This window comes from Mchenga conophoros, linkage group LG23 (genome assembly GCF_057382185.1).
Source record: "Mchenga conophoros isolate Kocher_MC1m ecotype Shallow Benthic linkage group LG23, M_conophoros_male_GT1.1, whole genome shotgun sequence".
Taxonomy (NCBI): Eukaryota; Metazoa; Chordata; class Actinopteri; order Cichliformes; family Cichlidae; genus Mchenga; species Mchenga conophoros.
The window spans coordinates 27,027,014-27,051,193 of record NC_140547.1 but is presented as its reverse complement, the minus strand read 5'-3'; the positions used below and the strand labels follow the sequence as shown (position 1 = coordinate 27,051,193).

Here is a 24,180-nt window from a genome sequence, read left to right as displayed (position 1 = left end):
GCCTAATCCCAGGCAGGTGATACCTACCCCAACTTGACTGACTTATTGTCTTTTGTTTGAGCAACTCCTTCTGCAGGGGCCCCAGTCACAGATGCTTGAAAGATAAATACTTTTAATTAGGGGGCAGGGTATAATCATTAAAGGAAGCCAGACTGCTGCAAAAAGTCATTAACAATCTTAAATGAAATTTTTATTTTTATGATAGCCATTTACATGTATAATAAGAGTCAATGATTCTTGGAAGCATGTGACAGGAACAGAGTATGGCGAGAAGTCATGTAAGACAGCCCATTTAAATGAGCTGGGCTTTGCTATTCATTTCTGCTAATGAACTAGCTGTGCACAGTGCCGAAAAACGGGGGAACATTCAGCAGTCTTAAATTTTAATATGGGGGAAAATTGCACATTTATTAGGGATAAGGGGGGGAAAAACTTAGCGGGTATCAACTTTCACTTCTCCTAAATAACCGTTCATATTGCCTCCTTAAGGGGTGGAAGAAAGAAAAGACAGTTTGGTAAATAAATCAAGATAAAGGATAAACAAGCTGTCATTGCACACGGTAATTGTTTATTTGATAAAGACCTGCGGTGCCATAATGTCTGTAATTCAACTATGTTGCAATTCCCAGATAATATGCTTCTTGTGTGATAAAGCGTCTGACATATTTCGGAGAGCAAGTCAAGTTCATTAGAGCGTTTGGGAGTCTCTTTCCCAATCTTGCGGGTGCTGTGTTTCCCAGCCTGCCTTTTTCTTTTTTTTTTTTTTTTTTAACATCCGCGGTGCCTAAGTGTCTACAGTGATACCTCAGCACATAACTCAGGCCTGAGATAAGTTAGCACCCTCCCTCCTTCCTACTCGGACTGATTTGGTCGTCACTCCCCTATCGAGAGTTTTTGCACAGGTCTTGGAAGCGTGATTGAATGAAGGTCCTGGGAAGGGTTGGGAATATTCGAGCCAAATAGAAACTGTACGGGGCAAAAACAGCCGAGGTGACTCTCCCAGACACAACTACAGCATGTAAGAAAGAAAAAGTTTATCGCAGAGCCTCGTCTGATTCCACCGCACAATCAGAGTCTTGTGTCTGGCATTGTCCTTGACATTCCTTAATCCCACAGTGAGGCTGGACACGATGTGCTGGAAAGCATGACATCATTATCACTGACAGGCGTTTTCAAATAAATCACCTGTCTTCCCCCCATTGCCCTTTTTAAACCCCTTCTCCCAGCCGTCGGTGGGGGGGCAGGGGGATTTCTGACAGCAGCGCTGTTTGCTTCATGTTTGTGTTGTTTGCAAACAAAACAAAACGAAAAAATATATTTTTTTAGCCAAATTTGGCCTTCTGTTTTCGATCAAACAGTGGTTCTTGTTTTCTTTGCACATCTATCGAGTTGTGCAGTTATTAATTTGTCATTTAAACACCTACTGCAGTCCAGGACTTTCCCATAGCGTTTTAGATGCCTATCCATCCTGCCAAGAATAAAATTCAGAGGAAAACACTGTGTTCTTTGGCTGCTAAATGCTCAATTTTGAAGCGATGGAACAGAGTATCTGCCATTGACAAGTCTAAAAATATCCCATTTTGCATTAGCCTTCTAAAACCTTTAATCCTGCCACTTTTGTTTTGTTTCCGAGATTCAGAACTATTAGGCGCTTGACTCAAACATGACAGATTCAGGATAAATGAGGCTAAATGCACAAAGGCAGAACTTTAAAGCGCCTGTGACTGCGGTGACCGGCCATAAAAACAGGAATGTTTTCAAAATAAACAGCATCTGAGCTGCTATGAAAATAGGTGGAATTACAGTCGGGCCAAAGGTAGTCTGGACTCCTCCTGAGTCCAGAGTCGGCTCTCAAACCTCAACATCACTCTTCAAGGAGGTGTGTACCTTACCGCCTCAGGTCTTCAGTGATTTACTGCTAACAAAACACACTTTTCCACCATTTAGCGGACACTTTCATCCAAGACGCTTTCCATGACCAAGAATAGGCACATATTTGTGGTATAAGTGGATCCAGCAGAAATCAGATGCCTCTCTTCTTTTGCTTTTCTGACATTACTTGCAGTTTTTGTTTTCATAATGTAACATTTTTAAGCTCCCTTTCAAGGATAAACTCACTTTTCTAAGAATTCTTCTCTAAACAGAAGCTAATAACACTAATGTTGGACGTTTTTATTAGTTTAAGGCAGCAATTCCCAGCCAATGACACTAATCATAATTCCCATCCATTGCCAAGGGCGTGTTTCTATATTCTGTGCCCAGCCCAGCTAATATGAAAAACGAGAAAATACAGTTTATTTTACAAACTAAATATAATTGAACTGGCTAGCTTATTAGCTTTGCTAATAATATAGCTAACAGTTAGCTTAAATTGTGGACAATAGTTGAAATAGGTAGCTAAAATTAAGAATTTACAGACAATGATTTTTTTTAGTAAAAGTATAAATAACAATTGAAATAAAGACTTAAAATTATGAATAGAGAAATGAAGATTTTAAAGCTGCCAGGGTATTAGAAATATAGATAACTGTTTGAAATAGCTAAGAGACTTAAAGATATTTTCATGGTTTTAGTCCAGTTTGGCCCATAATTTCTTTGGATATACACTTAAAACAGTGAACTAAAATTGCAAATTTTGGTTGGAAATAAATTTGGAAATTCTTTATTTAACAGTATGGCTAGCAGTCACTTTGAATTGCAAGCTAAAACTGTGGATTAACAAATGAAATAGCTAGACAACAACATGGAGTAACAGTTATTACTGATCCCTGTCATGTCGGGGGAAAAAGCACAACTTAACATAATGATTAAATTGTTATAAATACATCGCTAAATAGAATAAAAAGGCATTAGACTCAATGTAATGCCTTTTTAGTACCAGTTTTAAAACAAGGAAACTAATTTGAGTCTCTCTGAGAGAGGGTTGTGCGATATGTAAACAGAAAAAGTTAAAAAGAGCAATGAGCCACTGTCACTCACTGCAATGGCACTTTGTCCCATTTGAATGTAGCTCAGCACTGGCATGGATCTATGTATTTAAGTGTCCCAGAGGCCATAGCAGAGAGGTGTATGTGGTGTTAGTCTACCTCCTACTGGAAGCAGCCGTCCCTCCCTTTAGACCACAGATAACAAAAGTTCTCCAAGGTAAATAGGGGAGAGTGAAGGGCCAGTAAATCCCACTGGTCATCCCCTTGCGTCAGACTAAAAGTATGCAGTCAAATTTGATTACCCAACGCAAACACGGTGCCTACGAGGACACAGAAATGTGAGGGAGTTTTAAGCACAAAAGGGTGGACGGGGTGGGGGGAGGCTTTTCTACATTCTGATATCTGATACTTGTGGGTATATTTTAATCTGTGGTGGAAGTATTTTTTTAAATCTGTTTTGTTTTGTTGTAGCTTTAATTTATGTTCTTTAAAACCCATTTATTTTCCCATAGTGCGACTGTGGTTTTGATGCTGTTTGGCAGACGTGCAATCAAATGTACAGCATGGGGAAAGTTAAACTAGGACATACCCCTGCAGAAGAGTCTGTCATTATTCTCTGAAGCCATTGACAGGGGTATTTATCATTTCACCGCAGAAGCCAAATCTCTAATTTCAAGCAAACCCGAATTGCAAGCCTTAGAAAGCATTCCACAACGATCAAGCCCATTGTTTCCAACTCCAAATAAAAACTCTTTTTGCTTCTGGCTTTTGTGCAAAGCAATGTAAGCAGGATAACATTATTATCAACAACACACCCACCACCTTTCCTGTATTATCTCAGCCAGGTTGCTCTTATGTAGGCGCTCATCCTGTTTTAATAGCCAAGGGATAGTCCGATACATCGGATCCTGCTGTCATCTGGGAAAAAAAATAAAAAATGCTCACAATGCAACGCTTGTAACCTCCTTGCAGGAGCAGCAGAGCAAGAACAGATGCGTGAAAAGAAGACAATGCAGGTTTTTTGTTCTTGTTTTTTATTTTAAGACAAAGGCCTCATGTTCTCGGAAGCACCTTGATTTAATTTTTACTGACGAGGCAGGAAGGAGGGACCAGGGACTTCTTAAGCTGATTGTCAAGTCTCTGTCCTCCTGTCGACCGTGAGGTGGAGGTGGAAAAGAGGGTTTGTTTATGAGCTTGTCAATCCACCCTTTATTTACTGTCGCCTCACCTGTGCCAGGGCAATATCTCCCCGTCTGCACAGAGCCATTATCCTGATTGGCAGTAAGAACTTGTCCTGCTTAAACCAACATTTCTCCGAGGAAGGGTTTCTTTGAGATGAAGGAATAATCTGAATAGCTGAGGTCAGGCTTGAGTAGGTGGAGCCAAAAAAGGAAAGCCACAGATTCTTAGAGCCTAAAATCTAGCCAGAGACTGAGGAATATTGCTTGATAACTTTCAAATAAAAGGCTTTTATGAAAGGCTTTCAATCAAGATAGGTTGCTGTAGAATAAGGAATATTCAAAGGCCTGTAAGGCCTGGAAAAGTGGTAAATAGGGCAGATCAAATGTGTGTCTTTTTTTGGTTAAAAATGCACTTTCCCCTTCAGTATCGTGTGTGCGAGGCTTTGAAATAATAGTTTCCGCCTGTTTTACATGTTTTTCTGTATTGTCGGGCTTCATACCTCACCAGAAAACATTAATTTATTTATTTTCTGACTCCACCCACCTGAGGTTTACCCCAACCAATGAGGTTATTTCTGAAATGTTTGTGCAACTAAAACTCTTAATTTGTGGTTAAGGGTTGTATTCCTTTTAGTTTCGGAGCAAGGCACTACTAAGTCTCTGCCAGGGCTTGTGGTGAATCACAAAAATGTGCGCGCTCACAATACTCCAAGCTGCTTTGGATAAAAGCATCCACCAAAATGACATATGATAAAAAACAAGCGTGATCCTGCATGCAGCGGATTGCAGCGGCGTCACAGCCGGGGAGTAATAAGCTCAGCCTGCGTGTTGGCTGGAGCTCTATGATTGCTCAGGTGGATGTGTTCCGTGTTGTATTTAATCGCTCTGTTTGGCGATTGAAGCTTTCTTCGCCTCCCCCGCCGCTTGTTGTCACGTTAAAGGTAAATAAGTCTCTGTCTGGCTCAGATGATAGCATTCATTAAGCATGCTGAATAAAGCCGTGGTGCACTGCGATGCACAGCGGTGCCTTTATTGGTTTCACCATACCTTCTTCTTAAAGGCCTCATTGTCAGCGTTTGTCAGCGTGCATGGTACATCGAGGTACTCACCCTCCCTTCTCTGCTTTTTCTTCTTCTTCTGTTTTTGTGCAGATGAAATAAAAGATGATTTTGACACCCTGGGGCCTGATACCACTTTGCAGACAGTTGGAAACGGTACAGGTGAGTTCAGATATTTGCTGTATGTGTGTCAAACCTTTCATATTAAGCCATTCTTGTCTGGTGCCTTACGTGCATGTTTCTTTGTCAGTCTGCAAGTCTTTAAGGTCTGACAGCCCTATCGTTGATGATTAGTACTCTAACCTATTGGAACAAATAAACATAATAATGGAAGTCCTTTGTTTTTAACTCCGAAATATAGGGTAAGGGTTCTCTACCTCTACGTCAAGGATTGGATATTTTAGTTTTCTTTCTCTTACTGTCTTTTACCATCTTTACATCTAGCAGGTCATGTTAAGAGGTTAAAAACTTACTTCCAGCAGCTCAGCTGCAACTTGTAGGACCTCGTAGATGTTAAGAGCTTCTCAAACTGAAAGTGAACTGTTCAACATGACCATTTCACGCCCAACACTGGGTTCAAATTCAGCTAAAGTTGTACATTTTAAAGACCCCAAACTACCGACTACTGATCTAGTGTTAGGCTAAGCATATGTTTGTAGTTTCTAGTTTATGAAAAATTGACTATTTAGTAAGTGATTGAAACTAAACAAATCCCTCCTTCTTAGATGTGTTGCTGGTGACCTGGTGGATGTTAAGAGGTTAGAAGGTCTTTGATGTGCCATCAGGCTGAATGTGGCTTGTTTCAGTGGGGTTGGATTTCAGCTAATATCCAGCCCTTTGATGGCACTTCTGCCTGTTTTAGATACTCAGTTGGATAATCTCAAAAAAGAAGAACTGTAATGCCAAAATGTATGTAAGACATTTGATTAATTTGAAGGGTCACTAGTTTGTAATTCTAACCTTAACGGTTTATTGATAGCCTGCTGAAGACTGATGGGGTCAAAATGACTAATTCCAAGTCAAAACTGGGTTTAAATTTGGCTGTAACATAAAAGGTTGTAATAGTTATAACCACTAAACCACAGAACCTGAATCTCTTAAGATCTACCAGGTCACTGCCAACTGATCTAGAGCTAGAGTTATGGGTTTCCAATTTGTGAAAATTTGCCTAATTAACATGTGGATAAAAGAAAAATCAAACCTAAATGGGTTGCTGGTGGCCTGGTGAATGTTAATAAGTTAATACAGGCCTTTTTAGCTTTTTGCAGTCCCTGGAGGAGTTCCTGAACAGAACAAAGCAAACATATCCACAAACTGCACGCTGTAATTAAAAGGAAATCTTCCTCTGCTGACTCAGTGATCACTGAGGCAATCCCGTGTATGTTTATAGGCAGCTGAAGTGATTTTGATTTTAATAACCATTGATTACACATGCTACTTTCAGCTTTCCCAGTTAGCTAAGTGTTTCTTCTGGTGGAGTCGAACACGATCTGCCATTTTTCATTAAGCCACCAAAGCTGATTTGTCGCCACATACCCTCCCTTCCATGATATCATCCTGGCCACCCTGACAATTGGCCTCGGACGCCGTTATGGTAAACCGAACTCGCCCCGCAGAACGCCATGCAGCCCTGAATCAAAATCCTCCCTTCAGCTTTAATTACCGTTACTTTCTGCTGGTGTTTTCCTCTTCGCTTTCTTTTCTCCTCTCCCCTTCTTCATGTTCTGGAAATTCAAGCCCAGCAAATGTTTTCCATTTAAAGGACTTTTGGAAACAATACTGTGGCACCGCTGTGGAAGCTCCCCGCCACTAGATCACATGTGATTTCATTTAAAGACATGAGCAGTTTGATCACGTCCCCCGATGCCAAAGCACACTTTGATCCAGGTGATTTCCTCGTCCGTTGGAAAGAAAGCTGGTCGTTTTCTCCTTAAAGAAACACTTTGCATGTATGTTTTTTCATCCAGAATATGTCCTCATTTTATTATTCCTGACGATAGAAGCTTGGTCGCTTGCATCAGCTGAATGTTAAAGTAAACCATGTTTCATTACCCTGAAGCTTTTCAGCTTTAAGTCCAGGAACTGCTTGCACTGAGCCGCACCCAGTCAATCATCAGTCAATCATCACAATTAGCTTAGGACTTCCTCCAAAGCTACAAAGAATCATCTAATGAGAAGACTGAGAATTATGCCATCACGGTTATCAAAAGCGATCCATTGGCACCGATGACATTTCGGTGCCATTTTTGACATCCAAATATGTACTACCTTGACCTTTCGCAAATTGGCCTGCAAAGTCATCACGGTCTAACAAATCGCTCTTTAAACTTCACCTTGGCTCGCAGTCTAAAAGCCTAATTAACGGGGGTGAAGTCTGATGAGATGTCACTTGGTTGTTTTTGTTTTGTGAGGATTTTTTTAAAAAATATATTTTTGGTCACCAAACATCCTCCAGGATCTCTCCAGGTTGTAAACAGTATGTGTGCGCGCGTACGTGTGATGTTTTGAAAGTCGGCCATCCCCTTGACTAATGAAGGCTGCTGATTTTCTTTTTGCTCCGGTTTGTTGTTTAGGAGGCAGCTATCTCCACGCTGCAGCTTAAGAGTTTCCCTGAAGAGAAGGGACTGGGAAATAATTTGAGAAAATGCATTGTGTGGCCTCAGCACTTTGGTTGGCTTAAGATTCATTCAGCTCAGCTATGGCAAAGCATGCCCCCCGCCCCCACCCCCCACACTCTCTCTCCTCTCTCGCCCTTTTTTTCCCTTTTTTTCTTCTCTTTTTGTGGTTTGGCCCTGGTAATCTGTTCAACACAGAATCAACAAAAGCCACAGCCTCTTGATTGACCTTATATGTGAAAGTCGATACTGAGAAACGTGGCTCTGTTGCTGATTAAACCAGGCTTGTCTGTATGTGTATGTATATGAGGCTCTTTTTTTAAAAAATTATTTGAGTAAATTAGGTCAGTGAAGGTTTTTTCAAGGCTCATGGTAGCACCTTTATCTCCCGACTTTTGTTCGGATTAAGTTACAGTTCTTGTTTTAGCCGACGTGGCGTGACAAGCAAGCCCAGTAATTTAGATGCATTCTCCCCAAAGCACGGCTGTAATGTTTTAGGGTGGCTATCCTCATCACATTTCCACCAAGATGTTCCCAATATCCTCCTGTAAGACATTTCTCTGGGGACGAAGGGAATCCAATTTATTCCTCTCGCCTCCCCCCCACCCTCCTGTCCTCAGTCTCCTCCTTCACAATCTCCATCTCTCTCTCTTCCTCTCTGTCACTTCAGTCAAGAGCGTCGATTGCACTTCAGAGTTGGAGGACTTCTTTGCCAAGCGGAAGCTGGATGACAGCGACAGCCACGTGGTGAGCATCGCCGAGTACCTGCAGCGGGGTGACACCGCCATCATCTACCCGGAAGCCCCCGAGGAGCTGTCCCGCCTGGGCACACCGGAAGCCACTGGACCGGAGGAGAACGGTACGGGTCCTGTCCAAGGGTTTGTAGGAAGGATCTGGGTCGAAAGATTAGGGTGAGAGGAAGGAAACAAGACAACATGTAACCCAGAACAGCTATGACTCAGAAAATATTGGGAATTGATGCTAAGTTTGACCTAATTTTGATAACCTATCTATGGTTCCCTGTGTTAAGGAAGAGTTACAGGTAGGTTTAACCTCTCAGAGTCAGGGTTAGGGTTATTTTTAGTCACGTGTTAAAAGAAAGTAAAGTCTAAGTCATTGGGGTCATTGGCACTGACCCAACCCGAACCCTAACCTATCAGAATTTGTCATTATGTTTTTTTAATTGTTCTTCCAAATGTTCACAATCATGGGATACCAAAAAGGATCCTTCTAGATGGCAAGCATCAAATCTATTAAAGTTTTTTTCCTCTAAAATATAAGTAGGTTTAGGGTTAGACCTCACAGGGCTAAACAGGCATATTTTCAGGAAGGATAATATGATATCTTTCAAATTAAGCCTCATGCATTTGTTCTGGCATCATAGTTTTTCAGTTCAAGGTTGTCCAAGTAGACAAAACCTAACCCAAACCCTGCTCTTAACTCTAGATGTGTTGCCAGCAGCTTGGTGGATGTTTTTTGCAGAAAGACACCCACAATAACCTTTAAACTTGAAGAATGTCTTAAAACGTTCTTTAAACCGATGCATTTAAAAACCTTTCCTATTACTCCAGACCATTTTAAAGGATATCCAGCCTTAAATGTGCCTACTCTTATAGCATAACTGCTGCAGTAACTGAGGGTGCTTGCTCAGCTAATGTCCTGGCAAATGTTAAAAAAAAAAAGAAAAGAAAGGGGGAGAAAAAGTCTTCTCGCTGACACGACCGGGCAGCTGTTGGTCCCACAGATTCGCCGGATGCCTGGGTGTTTACCTACAGTCTTAAGCAACAGCTGGGCAGGGGCTTGAAATCAGATAGCACACCTCCGAAGCTCCCTGGAGGGAAAGAATTGGAAGAGGGGGGCTTGAATTTGAGCGGGATTGTGATTCACGCTACAGACACTATGAACGTGCCAGCGGTGGTGGTTAGGTGTGGGGGGACTAGAAAATGAGGGCTGTTTAAAGAAATTCGGACTATCTGTGGAATAGTGTATGCATCCAGTACCGTGTACGTGTTTGTAACTATGTGGAGGAAAGTGAGAACGAGTGGGAGTGCTGTGTGTGAGTCGGGAGGAGGTCGTAGTGCAGCGGATGCCAGCCTGACACTGTGACTCTCATGTGGAGCAGATTGCAGAGATAACTCCCATACCACTCTGGGCAGCCCGCCCGTTAGTTGCCATTGATTCGCTGACCTTTTGGCCCGCTTTCCTTTCCCCTTCCTCCTCCCTCCTTCTCCTCCTCCCGCTGTCTCCTGTGCAGACCTGCCACCTGGAACGCCAGATGCCTTCGCCCAACTGTTGACCTGCCCCTACTGCGACCGGGGCTACAAGCGTTTGACATCGCTAAAGGAGCACATCAAGTACCGCCATGAGAAGAACGAGGAGAACTTCGCCTGCCCCCTGTGCAACTACACGTTTGCTTACCGCACTCAGCTTGAGCGGCATATGGCCACACACAAGCCTGCAAGGGATCAGGTGAGGGGGATATTCTTTCTTTTTTCTCCTTCTTCTTCCTCATCCCATCCCCTTCTTCCTGTTTTTCCCTCCTTCCTTTTCCTCCTCTGCCTGTCCCCTGTTTCATTTCATTTCTAATGTGCCCCGATCCCTCAGAGAAGGGAGATCATTTTTTCTGATTGGCAATCATTATTAATTTTTCATGGCATTTTGAAGATGCAGATCCTTTAATGGTAATAACTTTAATTGAGGCCCTAAATGGTTTTTTGATGGCCCTCCCTGATATGATTTTCCAGTCTCGTGTTCACGATCGAATGATTGTGTTAATTTCCAATTTGGAAATTTTTATCAGCTCCTTAACTTCACTTCACTCCTGGCCTTTAATGTTCTTCTGGTGCAGCCCGCAGTCGTAGCACTCCATCAAACTCCACCCCCCTCCACTTCTAATTTCATGCACTGCATAAACATCTGTGTATACTTTAATTTTTTTCTCCCACGATTTATATCCTGTACGTCTGAAATATAATGTGAATCCGCTGGCAGTTAGCATGAATCACCTTAAAGTTCTGTGAGGTGAAAACGCATCCAGCAGTTACGGGTGTTTAACTCGCTTGTCAGCTTTTAGTTGAAGATGTGCGCTGAGATAGATTGTGGCAAAAAAAAATTGCACGCTTTCAGAGTTTTTGCACATTTGGGGATAATTATAAGTTCTCAGTAAGCTAAAATCGGAGCAGTAAATTTCAAAGTAGATGAAGTTGATGTTTTTGCTTCGGAGGATAATTATAATTGAAGAATTTTTGCTTTATTAAAAACTGCGACTTAACCTCTAAATGTAAAGAATCCACTTATGCAGACATGTAAACAGCGCCATGCAACAGTCATGCCAAACTGTATCGTATTATGAGTTAATGACACTTCAGCCAGCAATCCATTGATCCACCTATGAACAATCACTTGATGAAAGTAGGGACAAGAAACTCCCTTTTTCTCAGGAAGAGACCTCTAGCAGGCAGCTGTTTGGCCTTTAAAAAAAAAAAAAAAAAACAGAATTTTTTTTTCACTCAGACACCCTGAAATCATTGGCTAATAATTTGTAAAAATTTGTTAATTTATTATTTTTAACTACATAAATAATACAATTCTGTAATAGTTACATTCTGATTATATAACAAGCTATTAATGATTAATAAATGTTACCATTACTTTCCTAATTTTCTTAGCTCACCTATAAAACCACAGATTCAGTCAACCCTGATCTGAACAGCCTTCCCCAGCCTAATGTGAACCTAGACTACAAACAAAACCAAACAATGAGTAAGACAGGAAATGATGTTTAACCATCTATAAACACAAACTATTAAGTAGCAAATAATATTGTCATTTCGTGGTTTGTTAAAAGTAGAAAAACTGATGTAAATCTGTGTTGCAATGGTTATTGTAGACATGCCAGTAATCAGATTATGTATGGGTCTCAGTAAGAAACTTAGTTAAACATTTTACTAATAACTAATAGCAGTAATAACTTGGCGGATTGTAATAATAACTAGACTAATGTAGGGGGTCCAAAATGAATGTAATGTACTTGTCTGCCAAACTAAGTGAAAAATCAAGAATGAATTGGTCCTGGAGAGATACAAAGGTAACTACCAATTTATCGTTTATTACCAATGTTTATTATAAAATGTTAGACTTTTTTCTTTTACATACAGAGAAACTACAGCTCAAATGGGTCAGCCCCGTTTGGAGAAAAATAATCTGTCACGTCTCGGTGTCCAATTTTCTCTTGGACTTCCTCTGCTAGAAAAACCTTGTGATGCAAGTAGAGTTATAAAAAAAGAACTGAGCCATTCAGCCAATAACAGATGATATCATGTACTCTGATGCTTTGCGGTGTTCAGTCCCAGGTCGTGGGTGTTGTGTTGTGCTCTCTGAAGCGAGGATGACAGGCTCAGACTGTGGCTGATTTGATCAGATGTCAGCAGCCAGCACTTTCACCTGATCTACCAGCTGGGTGTAAACGTGAGCAGATGGGCCGGCCGACTGAGCCGCTGTCCCAATCCTCATATTACAATGCTGTTGCTGCTCCCCTCCGGAGTCCAGTCAATGGCCAAAGACTCCTATTCAAGCACCGTGGCTCCTTCTACAAAGCCGGTTATCTTGATTTGTAAATGAGCTGGATTGTTTAAGTGCTAATCCTCCAGATGAGATTGAGGTGATGTCTTACTCATTTTGATTCCTTTCCCTAGGTGGCGCTCTTGTTTTTTTTTAGCCTGTCCTCTAATTATCGACACTGACAAACTCCACTGTTTGCTTATATTAGATGTACATTTGGCAATTAACAACAAGCCGAGCCGCAGTCAGATTAACATAAAGAGAAATGTTCTGATAGGTAAACATGTGCTGCTCCGTTCTGTCTGCTATGTTTACAAGCGTTAATACTCCTCCTCCTCTTAAGCAATTAGCTGAAATATGACTAATTAGAGGTTATACATATGCAAACATCCAGTCCAATCCAGTCGGGCCCCCGCCCACAAACAGCAGTGGTGGCATTCACACAGACAACAAGCCATGAAGGAGAGACGGAGCGTTTTCGCCAGTGCCATTCACAATTATAAGCGCGGAGCAATTGTGTCTTATTAGCAGTGGTGGCGAGACTAAACTTTACCGGGCAGGGGTCCTCAGGGAGGGGGAAGTAAGAGGAAGGTGGTGGCGGTGGCGATGGAGGTGGGGGCGGAGGTAGCGAAGCAGCTGTTGCTGTTTGTTTATGCAACTCAGCAACATACGAGCGGTGGGGTCCCTCTCCGGCGCTTGGCGGGGCCTCGACTCTCCCTGCTTGATCTTTGAAGGTTGGGGCTGTTTGAACAATTCCTCCCAGTCCTCCCAGTGTCCTGCGCGCCACCATCTGTCTCCCCAGGAATGTGGGTAGAGTCAGCACACACCCCAGCATTTGTCAAGGCTGAATTGGGAGGAGGGAGTCGCTCTGCTTTTCCCCCTAGCAAGCTCAGAGAAAATGTGTCTCTCTCTCTTTTTTTCTTTTATCCATATTTACTAACCATTTAACATCCCTACCTCCCACTTGGAATTAATTGTTTTGTGAGTGACGAGCCAGGTTTACACACCCCGTGTTGTTGTTGCTGAGTATTATTATATTTTGATTTTTCTTTCCCTTTTTTTAAGAGAGGAAGGCTCTGTTTGAATTGCAAATGTGATGGATTGCAACTGATGTTTACCTTTTTTTTGAACAGCAAAATCAAGGCCGGGCCCATGTGCTGGCTTCTTTATCCCAAGATTATTAAAGAGACATTTGAGGGTTTTTTGTTTTTTTTTTTTGGGGGGGGGGACCTAATTACTGCAACACATTTGCAGAGGGGAGGAAAGAAAAAAAAGTGAAATTCAGAGATGGTGTGAATACAGGTATGCTGGCGAGAGAGAGCTCACAGATTATTCTGAATACATTTTGGACTGATTAGACCCCAAATTAATGAAAAGTAGATCACATCGGCACCTCTAATGAAGGAGAAACGCTCTAAAAAAAGACTCTTTTCATTTATTCTATTTTCTGGGCTGCCAAATTCTAAAGGCAGGCCTCCTTTGGCTGTGCAGCCAGGAAATTAAAAGGTATGTGATTCTCTCTGTTATCGCCGCCGCTGCCTGTAGTTGCTCAATGGAGGTGGGAGTAGAAAGCCAAGATGCTTCGTTTGCGACAGGAGCCATTTGGCTTGTAGCGTGAACTGAACTCTTACCCCCTCCATGTTTGTACATTTTTCTTTTTTTTAAATCTCTTTCTCTCTCTCTCTCTCTTTTTTTTTCTCTCTCTCACAGCACCAACTGCTCAACCAAGCGGCCGGCAACCGCAAGTTCAAATGCACCGAGTGCGGCAAGGCCTTCAAATACAAGCACCATCTGAAGGAACACCTCCGGATTCATAGCGGTGAGTTGCAGGAAGAACGCTGCCCTGCTCTTTGAATATTCATAACGGTGATTTAAGGATCCACAGATATTCCTTTTGGTTTATTTTGGACACTCGTCGGCTGTTAATGGACACTGAAGTCCTCGGGGTGTGCAATATTTGCTTATGTGTGTGAAGCTTTTAAATTGAATTGAATTTATTTGTTTACTTGTTGCAAACTTTCCTTTTTATCAGCCTTAAACAAAGAGTATTTTGTTGCAGAGTTCAGATGTGTACATTAAACTTACTTCAAAACTTCATGTACTGTGGAGCTGTTATTCTGGTAATACAAGCATGAAACAAATAGTATCCTTACCTAGGAAGCCCTATTGCTCAACTATAATTTATTATTTTATATAATTTAATTTAATTTTAATGCAGTTTTTTCAGATTATATTGACTTTAGGTTCAAAGCAAAACATGAAGAATTAAATAACTTTTACATTTTCTTAACAGTGCCCCAACTCTTAAGGAATTTGTTTTTTCAATTAATTCCTACAGTTTATTGGATGGGAGCCTTTTTCCCTACAAATAAAATCAAATAAAAATAATTTCATGTCCATCACACTTGTTTGAACATGCTTAAAATGTCCAAAACAAAAGTAGTCAGTGAGGTTTCCATGCCTTTGTGTTTAGTGTCTTTGTGTGCTCACTGAGCTGAGCAGAAAATGTTAAAGCTAATAAATGTTAAAGAATGGTTTACTTTCACTCAAAACATGTAAGTACAAAAAAAGAGCAAAGATCTCTAAACCAATTCAGTTTGGCAGAAAATAAAGAAAACGCAGACACTATACTGGAAGATTACCGGCTCTAGCGCATATCGCACATCTTGGCACAATTCAGTTAATTTCAATTCTGTTTTATTTACATAGCACCAGTTCACAGCAACAGCCACCTCAAGGCATTTTATATTGTAAAGTATAGACCGTAAAATAATATGAGAGAAAAAGCAAAATTGCATGACCCCCCTTTGAGCCAATTGGTTGTTTACTGGTCTTGGCTAACCATCTATATTTCTTGTTTCAGGTGAAAAACCTTATGAGTGCCCCAACTGCAAGAAGCGCTTCTCTCACTCGGGCTCCTACAGTTCCCACATCAGCAGCAAAAAGTGTATTGGCTTGATTGCAGTCAATGGCAGGATGCGCAGCAACATGAAGACAGGCTCCTCCCCTACCTCTGCCTCCGCCTCCCCCACTAACACTGCCATCACCCAGCTGCGACAAAAGCTTGAGAACGGAAAGCCACTCAGCCTCGCCGAGCACAACAACCACCTGAACATCAAGACGGAGCCGCTGGACTTCGACTACAAGCTGATGATGGCTTCTCATGGATTTGCCGCTCCTGGGCCTTTCATGAATGGAGGAGTGGGGGGAAACAGCCCACTTGGGATCCACCACAGCTCGGCCCAGAGCCCCTTGCAGCATCTTGGGATGGCCGGACTTGAAGCGCAGCTCCTGAGCTACCCGGGTCCACTGGGGAATAACCTGAGCGAAGTACAGAAGGTTCTCCAGATCGTGGACAACACTGTGTGCAGGCAGAAAATGGACTGCAAGCCAGAAGAGCTCTCCAAGCTCAAAGCCCACATGAAGGAGCTGGGATCCCAGATAGAGGAGCAGAAACAAGCGCTGACAACGGCTCAGGTCGGTCTTCCACTTGTCAATCACAACGGCGCCACCAAAAGCATCATCGACTACACATTAGAAAAAGTGAACGAAGCCAAAGCCTGCCTCCAGAGCTTGACTACAGACTCAAAGAGACAGATTAGCAATATCAAACGAGAGAAACCCAACCACATGCTTGAAGGAGGTGTGGATGAGAAGGTGCAGGAAAACAACATGTTTACACCTTACGCTTGCCAATACTGCAAAGAAACCTTCCCCGGGCCAATACCTTTGCATCAGCACGAACGCTACCTGTGTAAAATGAACGAGGAGATCAAAGCTGTGCTGCAGCCCAGTGAGAATTTGATGCCCAATAAACCAGGGATATTCATGGAGAAGAACACTCACTTACCCTCCTCCGTGTTGTCTGAGAAGGTACTCACTGGGCCTCTTAACCCTTACAGGGACCACATGTCTGTGTTGAAGGCATACTCTGCCATGAACATGGAGCCCAACTCGGAGGAGCTGCTCAAGATTTCCATAGCGGTCGGTCTTCCTCAGGAATTTGTCAAGGAGTGGTTTGAGCAGCGAAAGATGTACGAGTACGGCACTAACAGGACCCCACCACTAGAGCACAGGAACAACATGGATATGGTTGTCGGAACAAATAACCACCACACTCCACCAAAAGACTCTTTGGCAGCTAGGTCGCCACTGTCTCTAATCAAGCCTACTGACCGCATCACATCACCCTCCATAGCAGAGCTCCATAACAACGTGAACAACTGTGACAACTCGCTCAGACATTTGAAAAACCACCAGTTCAGCGGCAGCCAAACCAAACCCACAGGTGAAAAGTTGGACCACTCCCGCAGCAACACCCCTTCCCCGCTAAATCTGTCCTCCACTTCTTCCAAAAACTCTCACAGCAGCTCCTACACTCCAAACAGCTTGACTTCAGAAGACCTGCAGGCTGAGCCGCTGGACCTGTCTCTGCCGAGACTCATGAAGGAACCCAAGCATGCACTGACTGTCAAAAGCAGACCTAAAGTCAACAGTATTACCATTGACCATAACAGCATCCCTTCTCCCCGAGAGCACTTCGAAGAGCCTTTGAACTTGGCCTATCTCAAAAAGGATTTCTCAGGCTCTACCAACAATGGAAACTTAGAAAAAAGCACTAGCCCCATCTTCGGCATTAACCCGTTTGCGGCCAAACCCTTGTACACGTCGCTTCCACCTCAGAGCGCTTTCCCACCCGCCACATTCATGCCCCCGATGCAGGCCAGCATACCAGGTCTTAGGCCCTATCCGGGCATGGATCAAATGGGCTTCCTACCACACATGGCCTACACTTATGCAGCAGGGGCAGCTACCCTTGCCGAGATGCAGCAGAGGAGAAAGTACCAGCGGAAACCAGGTTTCCAGGTAAATAAGCCACCTGTGGTTTTGTGAAAGCCCCAGGCTCACTCAGATTCTCTGAAATGATCTGAACTCATTTCTGTACTAATTAAAAAACCACTCAGGAGTTAGGAGAGTGAAACGCTCACCTGAGGTAGACTGAACTGGCATAGGCGATGGAGATAAACAGCTGTGACACAACCCCGGGGTGGAAAAAGTGAGGCGTCATTAGTGGGAGGAAAGGAGGGCCTGTGCAGCCTGTGTTCAGCTGTTTTAGCAGTAATATCATTCAGTGATGAAAAAGAAAAAGCTTTGAGGATTGCTTCTACTTCCTTGACTTCATTTTAACTGGATTATCTCATCCCGTCTTAATGAGCCTCCAGCCCTTCTACCAGAGTTTCATTTGCAGATTTATGAATGTTAGTGGTGTTTTAATTTTTACCCTCAAAAAAACACTGGCACAAAATATCAAACAGCATCAGGTTAAAATATATGACAGGACCCATATTGGCCCTAAAGTTTAATCTCGTTAAAGCTCTAATTGTTACCACTCTGCACAGTAAATTTTACCCGCTGGAGTACATTAATGCTCTCGACTCCAGTCCTCCTCCAGAGCTGGCCTGAACTCACATATTTTGTTATTAAATATGGGTGAAAGGCCTTTGTAAAAATGACAAAGGTGAGCCCCGGAGCTGTGCACTTCTCTGAAATTTCCCATTGCAACTTTGCTGCATTTTAAAGAGAGCCAAAGCCAAAATGAGCTTCTACATGTGGATTAATAATGCACAGTCTCCATGTTCATTACCAGTGAATGCTGAAGGCTGTTTAACATAGAGGGAGCCATTTTGATGAAAAAAAGTATTAATAATGTTTCCTATTCTAAGTTATTAAATTAGATTTTAAAAATACAGCTACAGGCGTTTAGTTCAAATTGATTGCAGAGTGATAGTGGTCCCTTCTTAAAACACAGTGCAGTGCTGTCCCCACATTATCACACACATATTCATTAAGGAAAGCTTCAGTGGCTCAATATTGGCCATTAAGGTGCACCTTCTGATTTTAATCATTATATGAGTTTGCAATGTCAAGAATGGCTCACTGTGCCTCCTCTAATGTTATAATATTGTTCTCCATCAATTCATATTTAAGACTAATCTTCATCATAAAAGAGAATTTTAAAGGAATGTGCAGAATTAACGCTCGTGTACAAAATTAGACCACACTGAATACACCATTATAGCGGTGTTTCATAATGAGGAGACTGTCAGTTATAGATGGGTGATATTACTGCAGAGCTGAAAGTTTTATAAGAAATAAACGCCGGTATGTGCTGGTAATCAAAAATGCATGAGAACATGTAGCGTTGTGTGATTGTTTGGGAGGAACGCTTCAGTGTAATGATCCTATGTGGACAAATGGTGTCTGGCTAGATATTTTTATGATCTTTCACCAGCTATTGTTTAAAGAAAAGAGGATATTCACAACTAAATAACTTCCTTTTTTTGCGTTGATCTTCTGGACTTTCCTTTAAAATTTAACAGTTAGTTTAGAAATTAGCATGCTATCAGTAACTTTATATTAATGTAATATGAAGCAGTTATGACCTAAACTCACAAAAATCAGCTAATAATGTAAATCAATGTAATTTAAAATAATATAAGTATCAAGTATGAGCTTTTCCACCAACGTAGATTGAGCTACAAAGTGTTTGTAGTTTTGCTAAATGACACTCTCAAAGCATACTAATTAGCTAACAAACACTTAGCTGTTAATATAGCAATTAGCATGACACCTAATTGCTAACTTTTTGTCAAACTTCATACAATTTTTCAAGATATATCATAGCAAACTTAAATATAAGAAATTGCAACTAAAATTATAAACATTAGCTTTCTCTCAAATTAGTATTAGGAGTTAATAAACCGGCACATGAACACAGGCACCTTATTTTTCCTTAATTTAGTTATAATTAACTGTCACCTTAAAAGATTATATAGCTTGAAAATGTAACTACTAGTACAAGGTTGTTTTTCTAGCAAGACAAAGTTAGCAGGAAAAATAAACTTTAGCATTTCTAACATACATATTCTAAAAAAATAAACAACTAATAAACTTTTTTCACATTTAAAAAAGTATACACTGCTTATAAAGAGCTTATAGGTTTTAAAGCTTTATAGATAAAATAAACTCCACTTTTCATTAAAACCAGATAGTGGGTTAACAAATATTAGCTTTTTTGCTACAGCGGCTTAAGGTAAATACCCTTCTAAAGGGGTTAAAAACTCCCAGCAGCTCAGAAAATATTTATTGTGTTTGCTAAAAAAAAATTTGTCACACCTTTTGAGATTATAACACGAACGCTCTTTGAGCAATGTGTAGCATTTTGATATTTACTCTTAATTTACAGTTAGCTTAGCAATTTACACTTCAGAAAAGGGTGTCTTCTGGTTAAACATAACTATAAATAAATACATTTTTGTTTGAGTCACATTAAGAACATAAACTCATAATTTAAGTAAAAATTTAAAGGGATTACATGTGGAATAATGTCAGCAACAGATATTAGCAACATTTACATGAAGCTAGCTTAAGCTAGAGTCATGTTATTTGCCACACACACAGTGACCACCTCACTGTTTTCTCACTTTTAAAAGAATATACAACATCTCATCATCACACTAAATTCATTATTGTGTTATCCTTTCTCCCTTTTTTTTGTTTGTGATTTTTTTTCTTTTTAGGGGGACCTGCTCGACGGTACACCAGATTACATGTCAGGGCTGGACGACATGACAGACCCCGACTCCTGTCTGTCGCGGAAGAAGATTAAGAAGACCGAAAGTGGTATGTACGCGTGTGACTTGTGCGACAAAACATTCCAGAAGAGCAGTTCCCTTCTAAGACACAAATATGAACACACAGGTATATACTGTTCTAGACCCTTATTTTAAACCCCATGCTTTTTTTATGTTTTAAATGTTTGTGTTGCCAAATCCTATCAGTATGAATATATTTTAATATATATAAATATTTTTTTATGTTATCCCCCTTTTCCCTCCTTCTTTCCTTCTCTGTTTAACCCTTAAGTTGTATATATGTAAACCCACACCTAACTTGCTTCTTCATTGACAGGGTTGAAATCCAGCGAATGAGTAAAGGCTTTGTGTGTTCTTTTTCTGTAATTTTGCAGGTATAGGCAGGATTGTACCATTTATTTCCCAATCATGTCTTCCTGTATGAACCACTTTGCTATCTTTAAAGACACACATCAATTCACCTAGATATGTAAAGCCAGCAAAAGGCCCCCTAATGCCTTTATCGGCCCTATTATTGACGATAGATCACATCAGCGGAGTAGTGCTTAGAAGCTTCAGAGCACCGATAACAAGTCTTTCATTATAGTTATTATACAGAGATCCTCTTTCACCAAGTTGCATCATTTATTTTATCCACTATCTGTAGAGAAGCGCTCTGTGCTTTACGCAGCCTTCGTGTTATCTGGTTGGACATAAAAGGGAGGGAGGCTCCACCGTCAGATCTCCTCTTCATTTAAAAGAGAAAATATGGGGTGGGGCGCGGGGATGCATTATCTCCACTCCTGATGCGTCGCTGTGTGTTTTTAACAATATCGTGCCAGATGTTGGACCTGGAGTGCAGTTTCGGAGCTGTCAGAGGGGGGAGTCATGTGATTTGTGCGAGGCAGGAAGCCATATTTCCACACGTGGTGAGCAGCAGTTAGGGAAATGCCAAAATTAGAGGCTTCTTTGTAGCTTTTTAAAAAGAATCCAGGTATATTTTAGGTGAAGGAGTGTGGGGAAAAAGTGCCATTTAGCCAGCCATAAAACTATCTCACCCTGCACTCTTGGACAGCTCGGGTTTCTCATTTTGAGCCTTGGCATCTGAGCCGCGCCGTCATATTTGGTAGGGAAGGAGCTCCAGCTCAAAACCTAATATAGTCCCAGGCCTCGCCATGAACTCGAATTGCAATTGGAGATGAGCAGGGTTACCCCTCGGAGCCTTCCCCACCCCACAGCCCCATCTCGGGTTTGTTTACCCCTTTGTCGCCTTCTCTGTTTGTTTGCTTTAGCAGTAGTTTATTTATGTTGCATTCATCAGTGTGGCACGCAGGGCCTAAAATAAGTAGTTGCGGTTGAGTTTCTTCATGCTTCAACCACAGGAGGGGAATTTCCATAATGTAGGCCTGTGAATGCGAGCACGCTTTTCTCATCGTGCTCCCAATTTGAATAAACAAATAGCCCAAAGTCGTAAGTTGGATTTAATGCTCGGTGATGTCATTTTTACTCCATGCCATCCAGTTCATCAGAGTTTTTCCTCAATATTTTGCTTTGATTCTGACTTGTGTGTGTGTGTGTGTGTGTGTGTTTGATTTGCTGTGGCTGCAGGACGCCTCTCACGTCCCTTTCGTTTTTTCTCTGCTTTGTGTCTCCGCAGGCAAGAGGCCGCACCAGTGCCAGATCTGCAAGAAAGCCTTCAAACACAAACACCATCTCATCGAGCACTCCAGACTGCACTCGGGGGAGAAACCTTACCAATGCGACAAGTGCGGGAAGAGGTTCTCGCACTCGGGCTCATACTCGCAGCACATGAACCACCGCTACTCCTACTGCAAGCGTGAGGCCGAGGAGCGGGAGGCCGCAGAGAGGGAGGCCCGCGAGAAGGGCCACCTGGAGCCCACCGAGCTGCTCATGAGCAGGGCGTACTTGCAGGGCATGACTCCTCAGGGTTACCCAGAGCTGGCGGAGCGAGAGGCTATTCTGAGGCATGACGTGGTGAACGGAGGGATCAGAGATGCAGGGCGAAAGGAAGTGGATGGAACGTACGCAAAGATTGGACGGAGGGACGACGAGTTTGAGGAGGAGGAGGAGGAGAGCAAGAGCATGGACACGGACCCGGACACGTTGAGGGACGAGGAGGAGAACGGAGAGCACTCGATGGACGATAGCTCGCTGGACGGCAAAACGGAAACCAAATCGGATCACGAGGACGCGATGGAGGATGGCGTGTAATCGGCGGCGACACTTCAGAAGCTTCCCATCTTTAGAAGTTTAAAAAAAGAAAAACTAATGAAAAAAAAAACAAAAGAAAAGAAAAGAAAAAAAGTTTTTAAGTTTCTCTCTTTTCGGTTCAAGTATTCTTACCTGCTCGGTTTAAAACGCCGTGTTTTAAGCTGTACGTGCACGTGCCTGAAGCTTCCGGGAAGCTTGACGGACTCCTCAACGTGGACTCAAATATCAATCCGGAAGAGGAGGAGGAGGAAGAAGGAGGCATTGAAGGGGGAAGGGGGAGGCTTGGGTTTGTGAAATAAGCTGCATTATGCAAACCGAACAATGAATAAATGAATACATTTCAAAAAATGTACAGTACTAAGGCCTAAAAATATGTGTGGTGCTAACCTCCTCAAATAAAAACCCCTGTGTTCCATAGTATTTATAGCACAACTAGTGACTTGTACAAATTGCACTCCGCTTCTATAATCATGAACAAAAATAATAAAAAGTATTGCCTATGTATATATTTATACAGTGTTGGAAAAAGAGCAGTAGTATCTGCACTACTACAGTCCTTCAGTATTACCTTTGTTATCACCAACCTACCTACGGTGTCGTCTTTAGTTTTCATCTCCAGCCACACTGTTTTAGGCCTCTTGAATCAAATGAAGGAATTAAAATTCAAAGACTGTGTGAAGGAGCTTTCCCCCCCCGTTTATTTTTTTGTTTGTTTCTTTATTATTTTTTTTAAAAGAGACCTTCATTTTAAGGGAAAATACAGTTTTACGGACAGATGTTGTTTTTTGGGGAGGGTCAAAAAAAAAAAAGAAGGACGAAGCCTTTGTAAGGTGTTTTTGATAAGAAAAAAGAAGCCTTATATGCAAACCTTTTAACCTGTGTGTTTTCTGCAAGTGCCACCCTCGTATTGTGTAAAAGGAAGGTTACTTTTTTTCACCAGCTTCAGTATTGATGAAATGGTTCACCGTTGTTCTTTGAAGCACCCGTGTCAGTATTATAGGCAGCAGTTCCTTAGTTTACATTATGTTGTGCAATGTTTTCTCACCTCTTTTCTTTGTCAGTATTACACCAAACCATTTTTTCTTCTTTTTTTTTTGAAAACAACAAATTGCATTTCATTTATTTGTAGGTTGAAAAGAAAACATTATTTATGTGGCCCATTTTATATTTCCTAATTTTATTTATTTCATACTGTTGTGTACAGTACTATAGTTCTTCAATATATAGATATATTTTAGTAAAAAGGAACATGGTGTCGATCATAGGGGCAAATTTTACGTAAAGAGAGCATTTATTGTGTTTTGAAACATTGTGAAATGCGAAGTTTAATCTTATTTTATTTTTATTTTTTTTTCCTTTATTTTCCAGCTACTGGAAAATTCCAAATTTGGGAACTTTTATACAATTGTGAAAACACTGTATTTTCGACTGAAAAATTCCACTTTCTTCATCTTTGTTTCTTTTTTTAAGCTAAAAAAAATGAAGAGGGACTGTTAAATACTATGTATGATATCATGACTGAAGAAGAATCTTTCCTGAAATGTCTTTGTAAAAGTATTATTGAATTCTTAATTTGTAATTTCTCTTGAAAATGACCCTGCTCGAATAAAAGTAGCCAAATTACAGAGTACCAAACCCTCGGGGCTTCGTGTTTGTTCACAAACGGTGAGGTGTGCTTGGCTTCGTCACAATGAACTCTTTCTTTTCAGATGGATTAAAGTCAACTGAGCCCAGCCCTCCTGCTGATTATCACTATTTTAAGATGAGAAAACAACATAAATGCCACGACCAAAGTTTTAAACAATAAAGCCAAAAATATTCTGTATTAGTTTCTTAGTAAATCACATTAAATGACTAAAACTTGGATTCCAGTCACTGGAATGTGTGAATGTGAATCAATCTGCCAATGAAAATAGTCTCATCCTGTTTTTACTGAATTTGCTGAAATGTGCTGTGTCCAGCTGTTCTGGAAG

The 24,180-nt window shown here is 41.5% G+C and overlaps 1 protein-coding gene across 4 annotated transcripts in view; it reads left to right on the top strand.

Annotated features, from left to right (window-relative positions):
• zeb2b (zinc finger E-box binding homeobox 2b) overlaps nucleotides 1–23,842 on the top strand; it is a 98,596-nt gene extending 74,754 nt beyond the window's left edge. For 2 of the 4 annotated variants that reach the window (XM_085263783.1, XM_085263782.1), the window contains exons 4-10: nucleotides 5,260–5,328; nucleotides 8,452–8,640; nucleotides 10,036–10,250; nucleotides 14,052–14,160; nucleotides 15,205–17,207; nucleotides 19,922–20,024; nucleotides 21,633–23,842. In XM_085263783.1, coding sequence (XP_085119909.1) covers nucleotides 5,260–5,328; nucleotides 8,452–8,640; nucleotides 10,036–10,250; nucleotides 14,052–14,160; nucleotides 15,205–17,207; nucleotides 19,922–20,024; nucleotides 21,633–22,207 — 3,263 coding nt within the window. In that variant the 3' untranslated portion in view covers nucleotides 22,208–23,842. Of the gene's footprint in view, nucleotides 1–5,259; nucleotides 5,329–8,451; nucleotides 8,641–10,035; nucleotides 10,251–14,051; nucleotides 14,161–15,204; nucleotides 17,208–19,921; nucleotides 20,103–21,632 lie in introns of all 4 variants that reach the window. The other 2 variants (XM_085263781.1, XM_085263780.1) reach the window with 1 other exon arrangement.
• The last annotated feature ends 338 nt before the right edge of the window (nucleotides 23,843–24,180 follow it).